The sequence below is a fragment of the Symphalangus syndactylus genome, chromosome 20 (assembly GCF_028878055.3).
Source record: "Symphalangus syndactylus isolate Jambi chromosome 20, NHGRI_mSymSyn1-v2.1_pri, whole genome shotgun sequence".
Classification (NCBI taxonomy): domain Eukaryota; kingdom Metazoa; phylum Chordata; class Mammalia; order Primates; family Hylobatidae; genus Symphalangus; species Symphalangus syndactylus.
In genome coordinates this window covers 39,252,206-39,274,181 of record NC_072442.2, presented here as the reverse complement: position 1 = coordinate 39,274,181, position 21,976 = coordinate 39,252,206, and the positions used below count along the sequence as shown (strand labels likewise).

The 21,976-nt window shown below is 57.3% G+C and overlaps 3 protein-coding genes, 1 non-coding gene and 1 pseudogene across 9 annotated transcripts; 3 read left to right on the top strand and 2 right to left on the bottom strand.

Annotated features, from left to right (window-relative positions):
* Positions 1-321: 321 nt before the first annotated feature.
* TRNAN-GUU (transfer RNA asparagine (anticodon GUU)) lies at positions 322-395 on the top strand. Its single transcript has one exon. It is a non-coding gene; the product is annotated as a tRNA-Asn (tRNA).
* A 527-nt stretch (positions 396-922) lies between these two features.
* Positions 923-3,131, bottom strand: LOC129470348 (uncharacterized). Its single transcript, XM_055258089.2, has one exon. It carries the CDS (start codon positions 2,613-2,615, stop codon positions 2,025-2,027), a length of 591 nt encoding a protein of 196 aa, XP_055114064.2. The 5' UTR covers positions 2,616-3,131; the 3' UTR covers positions 923-2,024.
* Positions 3,132-3,820: 689 nt separating this feature from the next.
* PCGF2 (polycomb group ring finger 2) lies at positions 3,821-17,477 on the top strand. 5 transcript variants are annotated; one of them, XM_055258079.2, is made up of 10 exons: positions 3,821-3,966; positions 11,724-11,875; positions 12,470-12,566; positions 12,917-12,972; positions 13,057-13,107; positions 13,315-13,423; positions 13,579-13,633; positions 13,726-13,821; positions 15,219-15,299; positions 15,789-17,477. In XM_055258079.2, the coding sequence occupies exons 2-10, from the start codon at positions 11,764-11,766 to the stop codon at positions 16,164-16,166; spliced, it is 1,035 nt and encodes a 344-aa protein (XP_055114054.1). In that variant the 5' UTR covers positions 3,821-3,966; positions 11,724-11,763; the 3' UTR covers positions 16,167-17,477. The 5 variants fall into 5 exon arrangements, with proteins under 5 accessions (XP_055114054.1, XP_055114052.1, XP_055114051.1 ...); XM_055258077.2 differs by lacking the exon at positions 3,821-3,966 and adding an exon at positions 4,021-4,284; XM_055258076.2 differs by lacking the exon at positions 3,821-3,966 and adding an exon at positions 4,128-4,693.
* Positions 16,007-21,549, bottom strand: CISD3 (CDGSH iron sulfur domain 3). Of its 2 annotated transcripts, XM_055258095.2 has the most exons (4): positions 20,985-21,416; positions 20,598-20,633; positions 19,964-20,083; positions 16,007-18,098 (listed from the first exon to the last, which is right to left on the bottom strand). In XM_055258095.2, exons 1-4 carry the CDS (start codon positions 21,387-21,389, stop codon positions 17,919-17,921), a joined length of 741 nt encoding a protein of 246 aa, XP_055114070.2. In that variant the 5' UTR covers positions 21,390-21,416; the 3' UTR covers positions 16,007-17,918. The 2 variants fall into 2 exon arrangements, with proteins under 2 accessions (XP_055114070.2, XP_063485043.1); XM_063628973.1 differs by lacking the exon at positions 19,964-20,083 and having other exon boundaries at positions 16,339-18,098; positions 20,985-21,549.
* Positions 19,481-19,599, top strand: LOC129470771 (uncharacterized; annotated as a pseudogene).
* Positions 21,550-21,976: the final 427 nt, after the last annotated feature.

Below are 21,976 nucleotides of genomic sequence, written 5' to 3'. Positions count from 1 at the left end.
ATTTGGGGGACTTCCTGCGGGCCGACTTCACGTATCCTCAACCTCAGGTCACCCTAAAAAGGGACATTCCGCGCCTCTCCACGTTCGAGGTAGAACCTGAGGATAGCCAGAGTTGACCTCTCGCCGAGCCAATGGGGGAAGGGCATGCACGTCCCTCGTCCTCTCCTCCCAAGCTCTTTCGCCCCCCTCCCCCATCAGGATCCTTCCCTTTCTCCCCCGGGTTCCACTTATTTCGCCCGATGGCGGCATCTCTTACGGCGTCTGCGCCGTCCAGGCTCGCTCCCATTGACTCGGCTCAGCATCACGCCAGCACTCGACCTGGTCTCTGTGGCGCAATCGGTTAGCGCGTTCGGCTGTTAACCGAAAGGTTGGTGGTTCGAGCCCACCCAGGGACGCTGTGGGTTTTTTTTTTTTTTGTCTTTTGGGTTTTTTTTCCCCCCGGAAGATAAAAACCTAAGCCTTTTACTCAAAAGCCAAATTTTGCATTGAAATGGCAGCAGCAATACTTTTTCTAGGAGAATCACTGTTCTTGAAAATTCTTTGCTGCTCAGTCAATAAAGGGATAATTTCTCCAGCACTTCCCTCCACACCCCCACCCCGCCTCCAAGCTGGATCGCAGGAAACCTAAAGACAGAGGTTTTTGTCTCACTGTGCATGCAACACGTTTCAGGATGCATTTTTTCATAGGATTAAGAATGAATTTACAGTGGAGGTTCGACAGTTTTCTATTGTCTGCCTCAATCGATATTACAATCTCCAAATACTACATTTGGAAGGGAAGAGAATGAGAGAGACACAGAGAGAGAAACAGGTATGAAGAGAAACAAAGGTGAGAAAGGGAGAACATTGTTGTGATACAGGGAGAGAAGGGACATGACGGAGAACTAGGCAGGGTGAGTGGGGAAGACCTCAAGACAATGGAGAGAGGGAAAATAGACGCATTTAATATGAGAAGCATCAGAGAAAAAGGCAAACAACACATTTTCTCCCTAAAACTACACAGAGAAGTGGGGCAGGAAGATTGGGAAATAGGAGAAACTGACCAACGACCTTGTTTGGGGGAGATAAAAGGTATAAAGGACACAGAGGTAAAGACGTTCCGGAAAGCTCTAGAGGAGCCGCCCTCTTCTGTCTCATCACCGTTTTTAAAGGGATCTGATCCTCGCAATAGCTCTTGGTATATGCTGAAGGTAATTGCCTAGATTTCCCGCGTTCCTGTCCTCTGCGAGCCTCTAGCCTGTGACAGACGCTGTGACTCTTCTGATGCACTTGTCAGCTAGAGGACCGCGTGACATGCAAACACAAAATCAAGGGGCGCCTAATGTCTGACGAGGCGCATTCCTGGGCGCAGTGGGAGCCTCGACCTTTATGGAGGAGAATGTGCAAAGCACTCTTAAGCAGTTCTCATAGACACTTGGTCTCTGCAGACTCGGCTCAAAGGAGGCCTTTTCTGGAAGCCCACCCCAGTACTCACCCACCCTTAGCGGGAGCTCACACCAGAAGCGGTGGGCGCTAAAGGGACAGGCTGTGTGTCCTTCAGGGTTTGCACCCACCGGCCTGTGAGCGCCCCGCGCAAAAGCCAGGCTCCTGTGCCTTGAGTTCCCAGTTCCTAGCGCAGTATTTGACACTGGCACATGACAGGTGCTTTCTATGTCGGCTAGCAGTAGAACAAAAGACTAGGAAACTCTTCCGATGTGGGAGGAGATGGGTCAGAAGGTTCTCCTGAGAAACCAGAAAGGCCAGGAATGTGGAGACTAGTCATCCAGGACGCAAAAGATGAAAATGGAGTTTTAGTGGGTAATGGGGTCTTAGCACACTCCTCTGTAGTGGCTCTCTCCTGTCTGGCGCTTAACAACCGAGGAATAATTGGATGGACCCCGGTGGCCCCTCGGGCAGCCCTCCAGGATCCATGGGCCGCCGAGGAACGTCAACCCCCTTCCCACTGGCTGATAATGCCCCGAGGGGCAGCCCCCCAGGTGCCCGTGTGGTTGGTGGGTAGGATCCAGATCTCCGCAGAGCCCCTGTTAGAGGTTTCTCTTGTTCGGGGTCTTGTAGCCAGAGAGGGGCGGCTGGCTGGGAGTCCCTCCCGCGCCCCCCTCCCTGCAGAGCGAGTGGAAGCGCATCTTCCCTGGCAGAGTCCAGGATGCCGGCGACACATTTGCCTGGGAACAGTGGGCGGGTCCCCTTTCCTCCAGGGCCGGTGAACTACTCGCCTCTCCGCCTGCAGGCTCGGGAGCAGGTGACCGGATCTTCCCTTGGCCCTTCTCCCGCCGGTTCTCGGACCACTCCCTCTGGAAGGAAGTCTCTCCGTCCTTCCTCTTCCTCCCCGCCCCCGTCCCGCTGGTGTGGCTGCAGGCTCGAGCTGGGGTCACTCGGCGGCCAGTGTGCGCAGGTCTCCTGGTCGCCGGCCAGAGGGCGAAAGCATTCACCCGAGGCCTCCAGCTTCGCGGCTGCCTTCGCTGCGAGCAACGAGGGAAGAGGAGGCAGGCGCTCCAAAACTGGGCGAAGATTCCTTTCCTAATTTCTAACTCGAGCCTCCCACCGTCAGTGCGCTGAATGGCGCTGCTGGCCGGATGGATAATCGAGCTCTCTGGAGGGACAGACGCGGCCGCCATCCCTAATAAATCGTGAATAACGAATGAGGGAATCGACCGTCCTCATGAGGCCCACGGGCGTCCAGTAACGCAGTATCGATTCGCTTCCCCGGCGTCGGCCTCACCGCTCCTCCCGGCGTTTCCAAGCCTCCCTCCTCGTTCTCTCCCTCCGGCCGGAGCCACTGGGGACCGGAGCCCCAGCGCCAGGTGGAGCCGGGGCGCCAGTGGGAGTCGGGCCCAGCCGTCTTGGCGCTCGCCCGACTCTCCCGCCCGCGCGCCGAGGGAGGCGCACAGGCAGCGCGCAGCGCAGGGCGCGAGCGAAAAATGCGGGAATCAGCGCCAGGCAGGAGAAAAGGCGCGGGCCCACCTTACAGCCCGGCGCCTCGTTTCCTAGTCCAGTGTGGCCTCTCGGCTTCGGCCGGATTATTGTGTCCCAGGCCCGGAGCCTGAGTTCCCGTCCTCAGCGGGCCTCCATTCTCTGCCCGAGCACGCCGGGGGCGCAGGCTCCGCCAGAGCGACCCGATCCCCCCGCGGCGAGGCCCCCCACCCGGCCTCACCCCGCATCTCCACTCCCCTCTCGGCGATTGCTCCCTGCCAGGCGCCCAGGCTGGATCCCGGTGCGCCGCTTTTCGGGGCCAGCGCCCCTGCCGCCGAGGGGGCAAGGGGAGCGGGGAGGACTCGCTCGCCTTCCCAGATGCAGTTATTAATTTTAAGGGAGTGTCACTTGGAGTGAATGAAAATCGCTCGGACGCCTGGCTGAAGGCTTCGCATCCCCCTCCGGAGCCCCACGCCCTTTGGTCTAGGCTGGGGCGTGGAGGACCGCGGGCCACCTTTCAGCCCAGTCCCCATTTCACCATTTTCCAGGCGCCCCAGCTAGGGATGGGCATCACAGGGTCAGTGGGGGGAACCCATATTTTGAAGGGAGGGGGCTAACTGCGGAAGGTAACATAAGAGAATCCATCCTCCGGGGTCGGGGCGGCCGCATGGGAAGGGAGGGGTCTCGTCCTGGCTAGGGGCCTGGCACCCGGTGGCGGGGAGCGGCCGCGCCAGCCTCCCCCTCCTCTTCCCCTCTCTGCCAGCATCCTGAAGGAATGAAGTCACGTGGGTGAGTGGTGGGCGGGACCTACTCTTGTCTGGAGGAAAAAAGCCATTTTGTCTCCCCCCCCAACTCCGGTCCCTCCCCTCCCCCCTCGGTCCCCTCCCCTCCCCTCTCTCCCTCCCACCCCAAGCCGCTTTCACAAACTCCTTTCTTACCGTAGGTTTCTCCCCTCCCGCCGCCCGGGCGAGCGACACGGCTGCGGCCCCCCTCCCCTCCCTTCCCTCCCTCCCTCCCATCCCCCCCTCCCCGAGACCCACCGGACCCCGAACCCAGGTAAGCGAAGCGGACTCCCCCTTCCTTTCCCTCTCCTGGCCTGCAACCCTCTGGGGATTGGGATGGGGGGCCGACCGTTCTTTGCAAGCCCCGGTGGGAGGGGGAGGCTCTGAGCCGATCCTGCCCTCGCACCCCCCGCGCCCCGTCAGCCCCTAGCCCAGCTTGCCCCGTCCGCCTTTCTTTCTCCCTTTTTTCTGTCCCTTTTTCCCTTTCCTCTCTTCCAAGATGGCCGAAACGGGCTCCCCCTCTTAACGATTTGGCGTCTCCCTCGACCACCACCTCTTTGTGCAGCAGCCCCCGGGCAGACCCTGTTCCGAGGTAGCGAGGGGGAAGGTCCGGGGCAGCCAGGAGGGCTTGCAGGATGCGCGCTGGGTTGGGTCGCCGCTCCCCACGAGCCAAAGCCGCCCCTTGCTCTGCCCGATCTGCCCCCTTTTCCGTCTGGGCAGGGGTCGCTCTCCCGTGGGCACAGGGGCACCGTGGACGCGCGGGGACTTGGGGCCCGCAGAAGGGGATGTGCTTTGGGGCGGCTGCGAGGCCGGGGGAGGGCGCCCTTCCCCGCCGGGGTCCGGGTCCTCTCGGGCACCTCCCCCAGCCGGTCCCCGCTCCCCGTCCCGGCGCCGGAGCCCCGCCCCCTCCCTGAACCACCTCAGCAGAGCCTCCCTCCGGAACACCCCACCCGGGGCCCCGCCGAAAGTTTGGCTGTAGGGAAGGTGGGAGAGGCCACCCGGTAACTGGGGTCCCTGATCCTGGGACATGGACTCCTGGGGAAGCCCGGGCGGAGGGGGTAGAATGGGGATGGAGGGAAATTTATCGCAATATTTCCCATCGCCAGCGGAAGCAGGGGGGTCTGCTAAACTGGCCCCCTTTCCCCTGGGACGCCCAGCCACCCCACCCTCTGCACGCCCTCCTGCTGCTAGCTCTGAGGGCGTGGGACCCCCGGGCAAGCAGACACCCCCTGCCTGTCTCCACGGTGGGCCCGGGCATGACCCTCGCCCTCCCCCACTGCCCCTATCTGCCCGTAATCGCTCCGGTTGGCTTGAGGTGGGAGGAGGCGGCCTGGAGGCGGGTGAATTTGCCAATGAATATTGTGGAAGTGTTACCCAGCGTTTCCCGAGATCTTTGTCCCTCAGTGTCTCCCACGCTGCCTCAGTCTCCCCAGAGGTCTCTGTCTCGAGGGGAGGGCTGTCTCCTGGTTATCCCCTCCCCGCTTTGTTCTGATGCCTCCTCCTCTGGGACCTCTGGCAGTTTCTGTTCCTGAAACTCTTTAATTTCTCTCCTTCCTCCCCCCTCCACTCTGGTCCAAGGTGTTATTACTGGGAGCATAAAGCCAGCTCTGTTGCAGCTTTTTGGTGGAAAGGTTTTCCCACGGGCTCCCCTGGTTGGGGGTTGGGGGATTGAAGCTTTAGAACTGTCTTTGGAATGAAGCAGGAAACCAACCCCAGGATCCAGACCATGTGTAGCTGGGTAGAGTTCAAGTTGAAGTCTTGGGGGTTGGGCAGGAAGGGGGACTCTGCTGCCCCTTGCCTTGCCTGAGAGATCTTGGTCGATGGAGCTGTTGTCATGGGAATGGAGAGAGCCCGAACAGGAAGAGGGTACAGCTTTGTGCAGGTCACATGCCCACTGCAGCCCTCCAGCCTCTGGTCCCCAGAGCGGACTTTGGAAGCTGAACTGCTTTTGTTGCTGGAAGACTTGTGTTATAATTTACCCTGGGTGGACCAGGGGCGTACAAAAGGTTAGTGTGTGTTTGCAGGGTCTGGTTCCAGGCAGGGATGTCAGGCTGTGTGCTTCTAGGTGGGGGGTGGATGTGGATGGCTTCTGCATGTAGTGAGGGTGGGCCTGGCTCTGGTCTGGCTGTGATTGTGTGTGTATGTGGCGCGGGGTTGGGGGCGGGGGGTCGTATCGTGTCTATCTGGCCTTGTGTGTAGTGAGTGTGAGAGGTGGAGGGGGGTGTGTCTGGCTGTATGTGTATCTGGCAATGTGTATATTTTGGGGTTTTGCCTTTGTTTGATCTTAGGGAGCTGAGAGGTGGGAGAAGGAGGAAGGGAGGGTTGAGTAAGCCCAGCTTCAGGAGGCCCTTTTCAATGCATGGTGGGGACAAGCGAGTAGATCTTTGTGCCATTGTCAAGGATTGGGGAAAGTTGGGAGGTCCACAGTGTTCCTAGGCAGACCCTAACGGCCCCAAACACAAATACAAGGGGCTTGCGCAGTTGGACCCATGAAGCTGGGAGAGGAAGAGTCATAAAACCCCTGGTCTGAGTCTTGATGCTGTACTCTGGCTGGCTGTGCTTCCCTGCAGCCTGTTTCCCCATGTGTAGGAAATGGGGTAAGGCGATTAACATGTGCCTCCTCTTCCTGCCTCAAGGCAGGAGTCCATGCTGATGGTCATGTTTGGGCCAGACTGACTCCCTCCCAGATGGCAGCCCACTGAGTGGTTTTCCCGCCACTCCAGGGAGCTGCTCTTTTTCCCTCCCACCTGCTGAGATGAAGCCGGGCATTACTGCTTTAGATGAGTGAGGAGCCTGGCTAGGTGCCAGGATGTTAAAACCACTGGGGTGGGAGTCAGGCACTTTCTTGTTGCAGGACTGCCACTGCTTTGCTTTGTGACCTTAGGCAAGTCATATCTGAGTGTGCTCATCTGTAAAATGAAAGGATTGAACAGGTGTTTCTTTTTCTTTTTCTTTTCTTTTTTTTTTTTTTTTTTGAGATGGAGTCTCACTCTGTCACCCAGTCTGGAGTGCAGTGGCACGATCTCCGCTCACTGCAACCTCTGCCTCCCGGGTTCAAGCAGCAATTCTCTGGCTCAGCCTCCTGAGTAGCTGGGATTACAGGCGCTTGCCACCAGGCTCGGCTAATTTTTGTATTTTTGTTTGTTTGTTTGAGACAGAGTCTCGCTCTGTTGCCCAGGCTGGAGTGCAGTGGCACGATCTCGGCTCACTGCAACCTCCGCCTACTGGGTTCAAGCAATTTTCCTACCTCAGCCTCTCGAGTAGCTGGGACTACAGGCACATGCCACCACACGCAACTAATGTTTTGTATTTTTAGTAGAGATGGAGTTTCACCATGTTAGCCAGGATGGTCTCGATCTCCTGACCTCATGAGCTGCCCACCTTGGCCTCCCAAAGTGCTGGGATTACGGGCATGAGCCACCGTGTATTTTTAGTAGAGATGGGGTTTCACCATCTTCACCAGCCTGGTCTTGAACTCCTGACCTCATGATCCATCCGCCTTGGCCTCCCAAAGTGTTGGGATTACAGGTGTGAGCCACCACGCCCAGCCAAACAAGGTGCTTTCTAAGAGCCCTTTCACCTCTGCAGTTCTAGACATGTGGATGTGACCTTGAGTGACTTTTCCCAAGACCTGAAGACATTCTAGTGAGGGAGTGGGGCTGATTTCATTTGGAGGCAGGCAGAGCAGAGAGAGCTATGGCATCGGAGAAGCACAGGGGCCTTGGGGCTGGGAGACCCACTGTTTCCACAGGGGACCATGAAGAAGTGAGAGAGGCCTAAATTGCAGGGTGGCTTCCAGAAAGAGACTGGTTAAAATGGAGAGATGGGTCTGGGTGCAGTGGCTCATGCCTGTAATCCCAGCAGTTTGGGAGGCCGAGGCGGGCGGGCGGATCACTTGAGGCCAGGAGTTGGAAACCAGCCTGGCCAACATGGTGAAACTCTGTCTCTACTAAAAATACAAAAATTAGCCAGGTGTGGTGGCACACGCCTATATTCCCAGCTACTTGGGAGGTTGAGGCAGGAGAATCGCTTCAATCCAGGAGGCGGAGGTTGCAGTGAGCCGAGATCTTGCCACTGCACTCCAGCCTGGGAGACAGCGCGAGACTCTGTCTCAAAAAAAAAAAAAAGAGAGAGAGAGAGAGATGGTGGTGTTCTCTTAGCAGGGGTCTTTAAGGATTGGGAAAGACAAGTGCTAGGCTTGAATGGCAAGGAGGGGTCGGGGTTGGATGCTGGGTGCTGAGCAAGCTCCCTTCCTGCCACAGTAGCAATAGCCAGACCCAGGGCCTCAGGGCCCAGAACATGGGCCGCCTAAGGGTCACACACACCCTTGCAAAGACAATGGCAGAAGACACTGAAGGGCTTGGCTTCTGCTTGGGGAAAAGTGGTGTTAGAGGTGGAGACAGTGCTCAAGTCCAGGGAGGGGTGGACACACAGTTGGGACTGACCCGTTAAAGCCCCTGAGCTCTGCAGAGGCCACTTCCAATGGCGCTTGGCCTCCCCTTTCTGTTTCTTGGGATCTGTGTCTTCCACTCTTTCTCCCTCAAGTTCTTCCCATCTCCCAGCCTCTTCTTCAAAGTAATGACAGCTGGATTTCCAGCCACCCATCACCCCTTTTCCCTCACCTTCCCACAGCACACCAGCCAGTGGAGCGGGGGAGGAACTGGGTGTCAGGAATTCGGGGCCTGGGGCCTCCTGGGGTGGGGAGATGGGGAGAGGGTGCTCTAGGGAGACAGAGCTCCTGTTTACATTGTTCTTGGCACCTGCTGGCAGGGCCCTGCAGGTAACCATGGCAATCAGGTGAGGAGCCAATCAGTGCTTCTCCCCACCCCCAGCCCCAGAGGTAACAGTCAGAACCTGTGGGGATGGAGTGGGGGGAGCAGGGAGTGTGGCAAGGGGCTTATTTTCTTAAACTGGAGAAGGAGCAGTGTTTCATTCAGTCAGCACCACCTTGGGCCTCGTGTCTAGAAAGGGTCCAGAGGAATAGGCTGGGGCTGAATTCTCAGAAATGCTCGGGGAAGTGATTGGGTGAGGGGCACAGCCATTCGCAGTGCGGGGCTCTTGGCTGTGGGGTTCTTAAGAGCAAGTGTCAGCTGGCTGTGGTGGCTCACGCCTGTAATCCCAACACTTTGGAAGGCCGAGGTGGGCGGATCACTTGAGGCCAGGAGTTCAAGACCAGGCTGGCTGACATGGCGAAACCCCATCTCTGTTTAAAAAAAAAAAAAAATTAGCCAGTGTGGTGGCATGCGCCTGTAATTCCAGCTACTCAGAAGGCTGAGGCAGGAGAATCACTTGAACCCGGAGGCAGAGGCTGCAGTGAGCCAAGATCGCACCACTGTAATCAGCCTGGGCAACAGAGCAAGGCTATCTCAAAAAAAAAAAAAAAAAAAAGCAAGCGTCTGCTTTGAAAACACAGCGAGTGTGAATGAGGTGGCTTGGGCAGCGTGAAGTGTGCAGAGCCTATGTGTGTATGTGTGTGTGTGTACGCGTGCACGTGTATATGCGGGTGAACGGGAGAAAGATGAGGGCATGCGATTTACCCCAGTAGCAGAGACCCCAGGCGTTATCAGAGCTCAGCATCAGCATGTTTGTTGGTGGCTCTGCACACACACGTAGATGCATCTGGACACACACATGACTGACAGGCAGTCACAGGAAGTACCTTTGGAGGCCCAGACGGCACGTACACAGGATGGATATTACACACGCTCAGAGAGACAGCCACTTGGATTGTTCTCTCCTCTGGATGGTTGTAATAATATTTGGGCATCTTGCCAGGGACAGGGTTACTATGGAAACGACCAAACAGTGGAGTAGCCAGCAGCTTTCTGCGTAATTGCAAAGGGGGGACCCATGCAGGGAGGGCTGGCAGAGGCCACCCTGCGTGAGGTGGGAACCCCTCTCCCTTCTCAGATCCCCGGGGCCGCCACCTCTCCACCATGTTTCTGGGCTTGCTGTGGGACTGGCTTGTTCCCCACTGTCTGCCCTGTAACCTGGTGTCTCTCCCACATGTGGCCTTTGTGTCTCTGCATCTCTTTCGGTCTCTGGCCAGGTTCCCTGAGCCTCTGTTGGCTGTCTGGGTCCTGGCCAGACTCATCCTGGGGTCTCTATAGAAACTGCTGATCCCGGCTGTGAATTTCTTGTCCTAGAAAACTCAGTGTGGTGGCTTTAGAAATCTTTCTGGAAAGGAGAGAAGGGTGTGAGTATGTTGTAAAGGAGCCGTTGGGGCTTGGCCACCCTCCCAAGCCCCACCCCTGGGCTTTTACTCTGGGAAAGAGGAGGGAGGGGCTGTCCCTTCCAGGTGCAGGTTTGGTTTGATTTCTTTACCAAGAAGGAAGCACGGTGGCCAATCCAGAGCCGGACTTTTCACATCTCTGGACCCTGCCCGGGCCTGGCTGGTGTCGGGCAGGCGATCTGGGGACAGAGCACTTTCTGCCCAGCTTTGGCAGGCATCTGTGAGAGCCTGTGGTTTGTCACTGGACAGCCTGTGAACAGGTGGCAGAGGCGTCACCAGGGCAGGAGACAGTGGGAGAGTAACAGTGACCATGTGGGGGGAATTCCTGCAGTGTGCATGAAAGGGGGGTTCCTGGACCCTGTGTGCTTGTGGGCAGGGAGCACTCATGCAGGGGGCTGTCCATCAGGGGCACTGGGAGGGATTCCTGTGGCAGGGGTATAGCCTTTTTGCCTAAACTCTTTGAGTCCAGGGCTAGGGCTGGAGCTGCATGTTCCCAACTTCAGGCATGTAAGGACCCTCTCTGTTCCCTGCCTGAGTCTCAGGCCTGGAAGCCAAATGGTTAGTGTATGGTGGATTTTCTGGGAGCAGCCTATATTTAGCAGACTTTAGAGGAAGAAGGTGCTCCAAAGCTTAGGCTGGATGCAGAGCCAGAAGCACACGTGATGGCTGCGGCTTTCTAACTTAGGGTAGCCTGTGCCCATGGTGTTTCCAGGGAAGCCTTCCTGGAGGAGGAATGAATGGATGGAGTAGATAGGAGGCTGGGACGTAGTGGAAAGATCAAGTCTGAGGCCCTGCACCTGGGTGGAGGGGTTGAGGGAGTAAGGATAACTTATTTTTCCCTTCTTCTATTCCTTGAAGTTTCAGGCCAGTGGCTGATTTATCTAAGTTTCCTCCTAGTTCCTAGGATGCTTTAAATGTGGACCATGTGAGTGAATATGGATTGGGATTGGAGAGTTTTGTTTTTGTTTTTCTTTTTTAGACAGAGTCTCGCTCTGTCGCCCAGGCTAGAGTGCAGTGGCATAATCACGGCTCACTGCAGCCTTGGCCATCCAGACTCAAGGGATCACGTGAGGCAGGAGGATCCTCCTGCCACAGCCTCCCAAAATGCTGGGATTACAGACATGAGCCACTGTGCCCGACCTGGGATTGGAGAGAGTTTTAAAAACCCTCTTCTCTTCCATTTTCCTGCCTCCTCATTCTCTGGGGAGTTGGGCAGTACATCCTGTGGCCTAACTTCAGTCTTTCCTCCTGTTCCTCAGAGGGAGCCTGACCTTGTTGCTCAAGGCTGTGTGACTCTCCAGAGCCTGGGCACCCAATGAACTCTCAGAGGGGGCCAGAAAGAACCAGCCACATGTACGCCCCCAGCCCACCCTGAAGGCAGAGAAGGGTCTTGGGCTCAGGGAGAGATGTGCTGGGAGGTGTGGAGTGAAGCGTAGGAGGGGCTGCCGAGGCTCTGGCTTTCTTTTTTTTTTTCTTTTTTGAGACGGAGTCTCGCTCTGTCGCCCAGGCTGGAGTGCAGTGGCACTATCTCGGCTCACTGCAAGCTCTGCCTCCCGGGTTCATGACATTCTCCTGCCTCAGCCTCCCTCCAAGTAGCTGGGACTACAGGCGCCCGCCACCATGCCCGGCTGATTTTCTGTATTTTTAGTAGAGACGGGGTTTCACCATGTTAGCCAGGATGGTCTCGATCTCCTGACCTCGTGATCCGCCTGCCTCGGCCTCCCGAAGTGCCGGGATTACAGGCGTGAACCACCGCGCCTGGCCAACTCTGGGTTTCTGATTCCACTTCCGTTTCCCAGGGCGACGCTCCCCAGTCCCCCCACCCCCGACCCCGGAATCATGCATCGGACTACACGGATCAAAATCACAGAGCTGAACCCCCACCTCATGTGTGCCCTCTGTGGGGGGTACTTCATCGACGCTACCACTATCGTGGAGTGCCTGCATTCCTGTGAGTTGGGGGGAGGGGAGCTGCTCAGGGTGGGCAGCCTCTGTGCCCAGATTGGGGCGGGCACGGCCTGAGGAAGGTAGCACACAAACCCCTACCCTGAAGAGCCAACGCGCCCACATGTCTGCTGGGAATCCTCAGGTCACAGAGGGCCTACCTCGCAGGGGCGACTGGGCACGGGGCATCAGCCCAGAAGTTCATTTCAAGGACTCAGTTCTTTCTTGAAATGGCTGAAATTTTATGCCCTGAAGATGCAGACACCCCTTGTTTGCACTGTGGGCTTGGGAGCAGGGGGGTGGGACCCAGGGGCATCTTGAACACGCTGGCTTTTGTCCCCCACTCCATCGGGGAGCTTGGGACTCAGGGCTGACCTTCTGCGTTGTACATGACACTGGCCTGTGTCACACAAGATCCAGCTTCCCTCAACAATGCACAAGGACAGGTACCACACGTGCAAAACACACGTCGCCACATTGGGCCTCAGCGCAGGGACAGGGTGGAGGAGAAGGGATATCTGAGTCTGAGCAGAGGGCGGGGAGGCTGGTCCTGGGGTCGGAAGGCGGCTCTGACTCTCCTCTCTCTCTCCACACCCCCAAGTCTGCAAAACCTGCATTGTGCGCTACCTGGAGACCAACAAATACTGCCCCATGTGTGACGTGCAGGTCCATAAAACCCGGCCGCTGCTGAGCATCAGGTGGGCTTGGCACCGCACCTCCTGCCCCCTCGATCCTCTGGGTCAGCCTCCTCCATCCCTCCCACTCTCTGTGCTTCCTTCAGCCAAGGCGGCAGGTGTGGGAGAAGCATGGGGTGTGGACCTGGGCTACTCCCCTCCCTTGGGGTCACATTTGGCTCATCATAGGCTGAGGCATACTAGAGGGGCAAAGACCAGACCCACAGGGATCCTAATGCCTGGGCACCGGTCTCAGGAAGGGGGTGGGAAGAGGGGTCCCCTGGCTGGGAGAGCAGGGTGAGGTGGGAGCAGTTTTGTGGAGGGCAGTTCTCTGGAGAGCGCATTGCTGATAAGCCCTGTCCATTTTTCCCCAGGTCTGACAAAACCCTTCAAGACATTGTCTACAAATTGGTCCCTGGCCTTTTTAAAGGTATCTGCACACCATTCCTCCTCCTGCCCACCGACCCCATTTCCCAACCCATGGCCCTGTCCTCATCCTGCTGCCTTCTTCTAGATGAGATGAAACGGCGGCGGGATTTCTATGCAGCGTACCCCCTAACGGAGGGTGAGTGTGCTCGCGTCTGTGTTGTGTGTGCACGGTCGTGCCTGGGACCACGTAGGTGTGTAGTGTTACCACTCACCCGGTGACCTCCTCCGCGCACACCTCCCCAGAAGGTAGCCGGACTCACCTGGCGGAGTTCATGATCCCTGGGTCTTTGGCGGGCTCCCTTCCTACATCCTCTGCCAACCGGAGAGCTCTCTCCTTCTGCAGTCCCCAACGGCTCCAATGAGGACCGCGGCGAGGTCTTGGAGCAGGAGAAGGGGGCTCTGAGTGATGATGAGATTGTCAGCCTCTCCATCGAATTCTACGAAGGTGCCAGGCAAGTCTGGCCCAGGCTAGCCCCTTCTGGGCTCCTAGGCTGGGTCACCCCTTCTCCCACCCAGGGCCCTCTGGATGTGTCCATGGACGGATCATCCTCCTGGGTCTCCTGGTTCTCCCTGGGTCTTCCTAGCTTCATTCTTTCTCCGTCCCCAGGGACCGGGATGAGAAGAAGGGCCCTCTGGAGAATGGGGATGGGGACAAAGAGAAAGTGAGTGCTGGGGCCTGCCTAGGACTGGAATGTGGGCTGGGAGGGAGTGGCCTGGGGTGGATCCCCTACCATGGGTGCCTGTGCCCCAGCAGACAGGGGTGCGCTTCCTGCGATGCCCAGCAGCCATGACCGTCATGCATCTCGCCAAGTTTCTCCGCAACAAGATGGATGTGCCCAGCAAGTACAAGGTGGGTCCCTGGGCCTTTCAAAAAATGAGTGTCTGTGTATGGGTGTGTCAGAGATTCTGTGCACCCCAGCCATTGGTCAGAGCTGGCTATGTGTCACCCAGGGTTTGCGTAGTTAACTGAGCCCATGTGTTAACAGAAGGGTGGTTGAAACCAAGATTAGGGGGCAATCTAGGGGTGTTGAAGTCAGTGTGCAGTGGTGCTGGTGCATGGGACGAAGATGGCGTGTATGTGTGCATGTTGCACACTCGGAACTGTGGCAGAGGTGAGTGCAAAAACGCAGGGCCTCCTCTGGGGCTGGTTGGCTGTGGGAAGGCTAGTCTGAAATTCCAACAGAGCTCCAGGACATAGCTTTTCAAGCTTGAAGGTATATGTGTCCCCTGGAGATCTTGTTAAAATGCAGATTCCGACTTAGTAGATTCTATATTTCCTTTTTTTTTTTGAGATGGAGTCTTGCTCTGTCACCAGGCTGGAGTACAGTGGAGCGATCTCGGCTCACTGCAACCTCCGACCCCCCCGGGCTCAAGCGATTCTCCCACCTTAGCCTCCCGAGTAGCTGGGATACAGGCATGCAGCACCACACCCAGCTAATTCTGTATTTTTAGTAGAGACGTGGTTTCTCCACGTTGGTTAGGCTGGTCTCGAACTCTCGGCCTCCCAAAGCTCTGGGATTATAGGCTTGAACCACCGCACTCAGCCTAGGCATTGGTGTTTGTTTGTTTTTTGTTTTGTTTTGAGACGGAGTCCCGCTCTGTTGCCCAGGCTGGAGTTCAGTGGCACTATCTCCGCTCACTGCAAGCTCCGCCTCCCGGGTTCACGCCATTCTCCTGCCTCAGCCTCCCGAGTAGCTGGGACTACAGGCGCCCGCCACCACGCCCAGCTAATTTTTTTTGTATTTTTAGTAGAGACGGGGTTTCACCATGTTAGCCAGGATGGTCTCGATCTCCTGACCTTGTGATCCGCCCGCCTCGGCCTCCCAAAGTGCTGGGATTACAGGCGTGAGCCACCGCGCCCGGCCACATTGGTGTTTTTTAAAACTCCCTGAGTGATTCCATTTTGCAGCTGGGGGTGAGAGCCAGAGTTCCAGGAGATCCCCCTGAGCCTTTTCAGCTCCTCTGGGAGACCTGCCAGAGATAGGAGACCCAGACAGCTGTGTGCATGGTGGGACCAGGGGCTGCTAACAATAGGGGAATCTTCTCTGGACCCCTTCCTGCCTGGTGGTCAGGAGTTATGTTGGAACAACTCTGACAGGGAAGTCAAATCCACAGTGAAACCCCAGAGAAATAAGGGACCATCTGTAAATCCACTCTTTCCATTGCCCCGCCTCCCAGTCCCCCACATTCCCAGCCTGGAGCCCCAAGCTGGCCAGGGTCATGGTGTCCTCCACTTCCCTCCCCCAGGTGGAGGTTCTGTATGAGGACGAGCCACTGAAGGAATACTACACCCTCATGGACATCGCCTACATTTACCCCTGGCGGCGGGTGAGCCAGAGTGGGGCAGGCAGGGAGCAGACTCCCGCAGGGTCTGGCATTGGTCTGTGGCCACATGGGCCACCCTTCTCTAATCAGAGACAGTCCATCCCTTGTCCCATGAGCTGCCTGTCCAGGGCGGCTTGCTACAGCAGGTCAGCCTCTGGGCCATCTCTTGTGGGTGACTTTCCGCTCAGGAGACAAGGTTCCTTGGGCAGATGGTGTCCCCCAATTTGGGGGCAGAAATAGGTGCTGGCAGCTGCCGTGTGTTTGCCTTCCTCTCTCCCCTGTCTCCTCTCTGACAGAGTCTCTGCTCTTAGACCTTTTGCCTCTCTGGGTCTTCATGTGCCCTGTATCCTTGTGTCTCTCCTCTCCAAGGCCCCATCCCATCCCTTTTTTCGAGTTTGGACACTGTGGGGTGGAGCTGGTGGCCCTTTAGTTGACCTCTCTCTCCTGATACCTTCCCCTTCCCTGTGTCTCTCCTCCCCACTCTCCCCGCAGAACGGGCCTCTCCCCCTCAAGTACCGTGTCCAGCCAGCCTGCAAGCGGCTCACCCTAGCCACGGTGCCCACCCCCTCCGAGGGCACCAACACCAGCGGGGCGTCCGAGTGTGAGTCAGTCAGCGACAAGGCTCCCAGCCCTGCCACCCTGCCAGCCACCTCCTCCTCCCTACCCAGCCCAGCCACCCCATCCCATGGCTCCCCCAGTTCCCACGGGCCTCCAGCCACCCACTCTACCTCCCCCACTCCCCCTTCGACAGCCAGTGGGGCCACCACAGCTGCCAACGGGGGTAGCTCGAACTGCCTGCAGACACCATCCTCCACCAGCAGGGGGCGTAAGATGACTGTCAACGGCGCTCCCGTGCCCCCCTTAACTTGAGGCCAGGGACCCTCTCCCTTCTTCCAGCCAAGCCTCTCCACTCCTTCCACTTTTTCTGGGCCCTTTTTTCCATCTCTTCTACTTTCCCCAGCTCTTCCCACCTTGGGGGTGGGGGGCGGGTTTTATAAATAAATCTATATATATGTACATAGGAAAAACCAAATATACATACTTATTTTCTATGGACCAACCAGATTAATTTAAATGCCACAGGAAACAAACTTTATGTGTGTGTGTATGTGTGGAAAATGGTGTTCATTTTGGGGGGGTCTTATGTAATTTGCTCTTTTTGGGAGTGCCTGGAGATGAACTGGATGGGCCACTGGAGGCCCAGTAAAGCTCTGCACCGTCCTCGCTGTTTCCCAAGGCAGATGGTGTGTTGGGGGCCCCTTCAGACCCAAAGCTTTTAGGCACGATTCCAACTGGCTGCATATAGGAGTCAGAATTGTTTCTTTCTCTCCCCGTTTCTCTCCCCATCTTGGCTGCTGTCCTGCCTCTGACCAGTGGCCGCCCCCCACATTGTTGAATGTCCAGAAATTGCTAAGAACAGTGCCTTTTACAAATGCAGTTTATCCTTGGTTCTGAGGAGCAAGTGCAGGGTGGAGGTGAGACCTGCATCACCTCCTCCTCTTGCAGTGGAAACTTTGTGCAAAGAATAGATCTGCTTTTTTTTTTTTCCCTGTGTGTGTGGCCTTTGCATCATTTATCTTGTGGAAAAGAAGATTCAGGCCCTGAGAGGTCTCAGCCCTTGGAGTTCCACTGTGGCTTTAGCATTGTGAAGCGCTGCACCCCCACCGACCTTACCCTCACCGGGGAACCCTCACTAGCAGGACTGGTGGTGGAGTCGCACCTGGGGCCTAGAGTGGAAGTGGGGGTGGGTTAACCTCACACAGCACAGACCCCAGACTTTGCCAAAGGCAAACAGCCTTCCAATTGCCCCTCCACCCCCAGCTGAGGCCTGGTCACCTGGTCAGGACAGAGCAACTGCATCTAAAAGCACAAGAAGACAGAAACCTGTAAGCTCTGACCACACCCCCAACCCTTGAGAGGTCAGCGGACCACCTCCTTAGGGACAGGCCCTGGCAGGTCACTGCCCACCGAGATTTCCTCATGTGTGCATAGATCTGAGAGGAGACGGGAGTCGAGACTCGAGATTCCATCATAGCCTAGGTGTGTGGGGTTGGGAGCCCCCTGATGGGCTTGTCTGTGTTTGCACCTTGTCCTGTGTCTGAGGTCCTGTGACTGTACCCTCCTTTGCCTTGGGACATCTGTATCTCTTGGCTTTGTAATAAATGCTGCATACTTTCTGGAGCCTGTAGTTCTTTGGGGTGGAGGGAAGAAGGGAAGGGTGCCTCTCATCTCTGGTTTTAGCCTGGCTTGGGGACCCCATAGAGAATGAATCTGAACTGCCCTGTCCTGTGGCTGGTCAGGTGCCCCCAGCCCACAGACAGGTTAAAATCTGGAGCAGGAGGCAGCACATGGGCCTCACAGCAGTGACTGCAGGACCACCAGTCTGGTTGGGCAGGCTCGTTTTTGCCGTCTTCCCCATCAGCAAACATTGAACCAGGAACCACTCCCGCCTGTCCCAGACTGGAGACTTTTAGGTTATAAGGAATAATTCTTCCTTCAGAGCCAGCTGTGGGTACCAGAATCTCTTTCTTGGGCTCAGCACCTGTTTCCTTTCCCACAGAAGTGGGTGCCGGTCAGAGGCCTGGAGCCAAGGCCACCTGTGGCTGGACAGCAGCAGCCCCCTCAGAGTGGGGAGCCCACTTCTGCCTTCTGCACGCGCTCACTCCTGTGGGTGCCATCGCAGTACGGGGGCCTCTGAGTGGCCTTGCAGGTACAGAGTGCCACCGTGCGGGTCTCTTGGGCCTTGAACTTGAGTGGAGATAGGCCAGTGCGTTGGAAGAAGTGGGAGCCATCACAGAAGGGCTGGTGGGGGAAAGACAGGAGTCAAAGACTTGACCCCACCTGCTGGGGCAGGGCAGGGCAGGGCAGGGCAGGCTGCAGGAGCTCAGGGGGAGTGGAGCGCAGTGGTTAGGGTGCAGGCTCCAGAGCGAGACTGCCGGGGCTCACTGAATGACCTCTCTTATCTGTAATGTGGGGGTGATAAGAGTAGAGCTGTATGAGGAAATAAAATAATGATCGTGGTGCACTTTGCCTATAGTAAGTGTCTGGTAAGTATTTACAGAGTGTTTATAGCATTAGTCTCTGGGACACCCAGAGGGCCAGGACACTAATAGACGTGTGTGTGTGTGTGTGTGTGTGTGTGTGTGTGTGTGTGTGAATGGCTCTGAGTCTCCACTGGATCATGAAATTCATTTCCTTCCCATGTTCCTGGGTTAAAACTTCTTTGGGCTGGAGAGTACACTGTGGTAGCAATTTTGTTTGGCTCCAGGGAATAACTGGGCACGTGACAGGGAGTGAAGGTTACAGGGAGGAGGGGATGCCTCATAGCAAACTGGCTGGCTGGCACAGAAGTTTACTCCCCATTCCAGAAGCCGCTCAAGCAGAGACTGGGTAATGGAAACAGGCCCAGAGAGGTGAAATGCCTTGCTAGCTGAAGGCAGAACTGGTGCCAAGGCCTTTTTTTTTTTTTTGACAGGATCTCACTCTGTTGCCCAGGCTGGAGTGCAGTGATGCAAACACGGCTCACTGTAGCCTCAACCTCCAGGGCTCAAGCGGTCCTCCTTCCTCAGCGTCCAGTATGGCTGGGAACACAGGCCCGCCTCCATGCTAGTCTTTGGTGGGGGTAAAGGCATTTGTAGAAGCGGGGTCTCAACTTTGTTGCCCACACTGTTCTTGAACTCCTGGACTCAAAAGGTCTTCCTGCCTTGGCCTCCCAAAGTGCTGGGATTACAGGTGAGCCACCTCGCCTGGCTGAACCAAGGCCTCTTGACATTGGAGTTAGGGTGGGATAGAAGAGAGATGAGAGAAGCGTGCAAATAGAAACCAGCAACTTGTCTTAGAGGGCTTGAGGTGCATGGACCTAAGTGGGACTCAAGGACCATGGGCTGCTGACACCATGCCACATAGCTTGAAGGAACACTGGTCAGAGCTCTGCCCAGGAAGGAAAGGGGCCAGGGAGGCAAACAATATGGGCAGGTTCCTGCTGGGATGAAAGGCTCCTGGGCAGAAGGGGAAGCAAGTGGGGCAGGCAGTGAAGCTGAGAAGACGGCAAACTGTGGCAAGCGGCCAGGAAGTCCCATAAACTGAGAAGGAAGAGTTTTCTGGAAGAAGAGTGGAGAGGGGCACAGGGGAAGGCTGGGAGGCTTTGGAGGCAGGAGAGCCTGAGCAGAATCTCTTCCCAATGTGTCTATGGCCATACCACCCTGAATGCGCCCAATCTCATCTGATCTCGGAAGCTAAGTAGGGTCAGGCCCGGTTAGTACTTGGATGGAAGACCGCCAGGAAATACCAGGTGCTGTAGGCTTTCGAGGTTCAAGGCCTCGGAACCTATGGCCCAGGTGCTTCCTGGAAGAAGACAGGGAAGGGCCAGGTGAGCTTCGCCATGCAGTGCACCTCTGAGAAACAAACAGCTCCAGAAGAGCCCACTGGAAGCCCGGCCACACCAGGCTGGCTGCGTGGACTGAGTTTCTGTCTCTCTGGCTTCATTGCAAGGGGTAGATGCAGTGAGCTTAAGGTTGCTGGTGGGCACTGGCCTTTTGTGCCTAAGCCCCCTTGGTGTCCCTCAGGTATGTGTGGGAAGAATAAGATCATCCTGGGTGGGAACTCACTGGAGACACCAGGCTGTTCCTAGCCAGAGGTATCAGCAGGAAGGCAGGTAGGGGTCTCACCTGCTTCTTGCTGCGGCCACACACACACCACCTGTAGGTTTTCCCTGCCACCAGCTCCACCTTGATGGGGGTCTTCAGGGCCACCACGGACCTGGCTGGGGTTCTAGGGAACCACCGGGCCTGTGGCCAGGGAAGATGAGGGGCTCAGGGTTAGCTCAAGCCCTGGAAGCACCTTCCTGCCTGCGACCCTTCCCATTTTCCCACTGGCCCGTGTGTAGCAGGTTTCCCCTACAAGAGGCTGATCTGATACCACCCAACAAGACCGTTCCCCAGGACACCATAGAACCGTGAGCTTTGGTCAGGGAAGACATTTCAAAGCCATGCAGGCACTCAGGTTTCAGGGTCCAGCTGCCTTCCCTGAAACGCTGGCTCCCACCTGGGTGCTAGGGAAGGCGGGCCAGGATCCTTCCAGCCTACCCACACTGGGGCTTGGTTCATTAGGTGCTGCTGTCCTCAGAACAGAAGACTGGCGCCCTGCCCAGTGCCCTCTGGTCCGCCCCACCTCCCTGAGAGCCACGGGCTAACTCCAGGGAATAGGGCTGTACCTTTCCTAGCTCCATTCCCTGTTTCTGCCTTTGAGATCTCCATGCCTGGGGGTCTTGTGCGAGGAGGAGGGGAGGATGGGGGTACTCACCAGCCAAGAGGAGATGTCCCGCCGTGGGTTCAGGGCCTGCAAGGTCCGCAAGCATGGCAGGCATCACAAGACGGTGGTTTGGAAATGGAAAAATAAAATCAGTGGAAAGGGAAGGACACGAGAGGCCATGTGGGAAGGAGGAGGTGACAGGGCTGAAGGGGCGAGGGTAATGAGAGGGTAAGAAAAAGGTCGCAAGAGAAGGTGCTGGCTAGGGAGGTCCTGGCAGGGACTGGAGCTCGGGAAAAGCCTGTGAGCTGAGGCAAGCCAGACACCGGCGGGGCGGGCCGGGGGCTCCGGGATGCTCGGCCGGGCCGGGGCTGGAGTGGGGGCTGGCAGGGGCCCGGCTGGGGTTCGGGACGGGGGCCGGTGCGGGGCGGGGGTGCTCACCCGGGCGCCATGCGCCGCCGGCCGCAGGATCGCCCCCACGCCGCGCATAGTCGCTTCCCGCGCCGCGCCCGCCCGCCGGCTTCGCCCCCGCCGGGTCACCTCCCCGCCCCCTCGGTCCCCGGCTCGCCAGGCCCCGGAAGACGCTGCGGCGTTCTGCGAGAGCGGAGGCCAGGGGCCAGCAGGGTACGGAAGCCCGGCCGCGGGTCCCGCCCAGCGGCCTCCTCGGCGCGCCGGGCGTGAGCGGTCGGTTCTGCGCCCCCTGCCGGGCGGGCCTGGCAGCGGAACGCCCCGCGCGCAGCCTCGGCGCCTGGGGCACCCCTGAGGGCGCTGGAGGGACCCTCCCAGGAGTCGCTGTTGCTGGCCGAGCCTCGGCCGCGCTTCAGGGTCCCGACGGCCGGGGCCCATGGACTGATGCACCCTGCGGGGTGGGCCCGGGTGTGCTGAGCGTCTGTGCGCGCTCTGCCGCTGAATGCCGACAGAAGGGCCGCAGCCCACGCCCGCCTACGCTCCCGCAGTTGGCACCCACCTCCTGTCCCCTTCCATAAAGCGAGACTACGCAGGGGCTTTTCGGATTTTTTTTTTTTTTTTTTTTTGCAAAACATTCTTTTATTAAAAGAACAAGTGCTGTTTACGAACTGCCCTTCGTACAAATAACATCCGTTATACAAAGATACAAGATCCGGGTTATGCACAATTCCAGGCTTGGAGGTGGCAGGGGGGCATCGCCTTTGGGCTGAGGATATCAAGGTTTTAGAAAGAATGAAAAAGGAGCCCCTGGGTTTGCAATCTGTGGCTTCCCCTCCCTGCTCCCTAGGAAGGGTCTGCTACATGGAAACAGGCTGGGATAGAAAGGGGGCGGGACGGGAGCAGGGGTGGGGTCTCCAGTCCCACCACCCAAGTCCCAAGTTGAGCTGGAGAAAGTGAACAAAGGGGAATGAAGGCACCCCTCAGTTCCCAACTTTTCAGTAGGTCAAGACAAAGTGGTCGGGAGC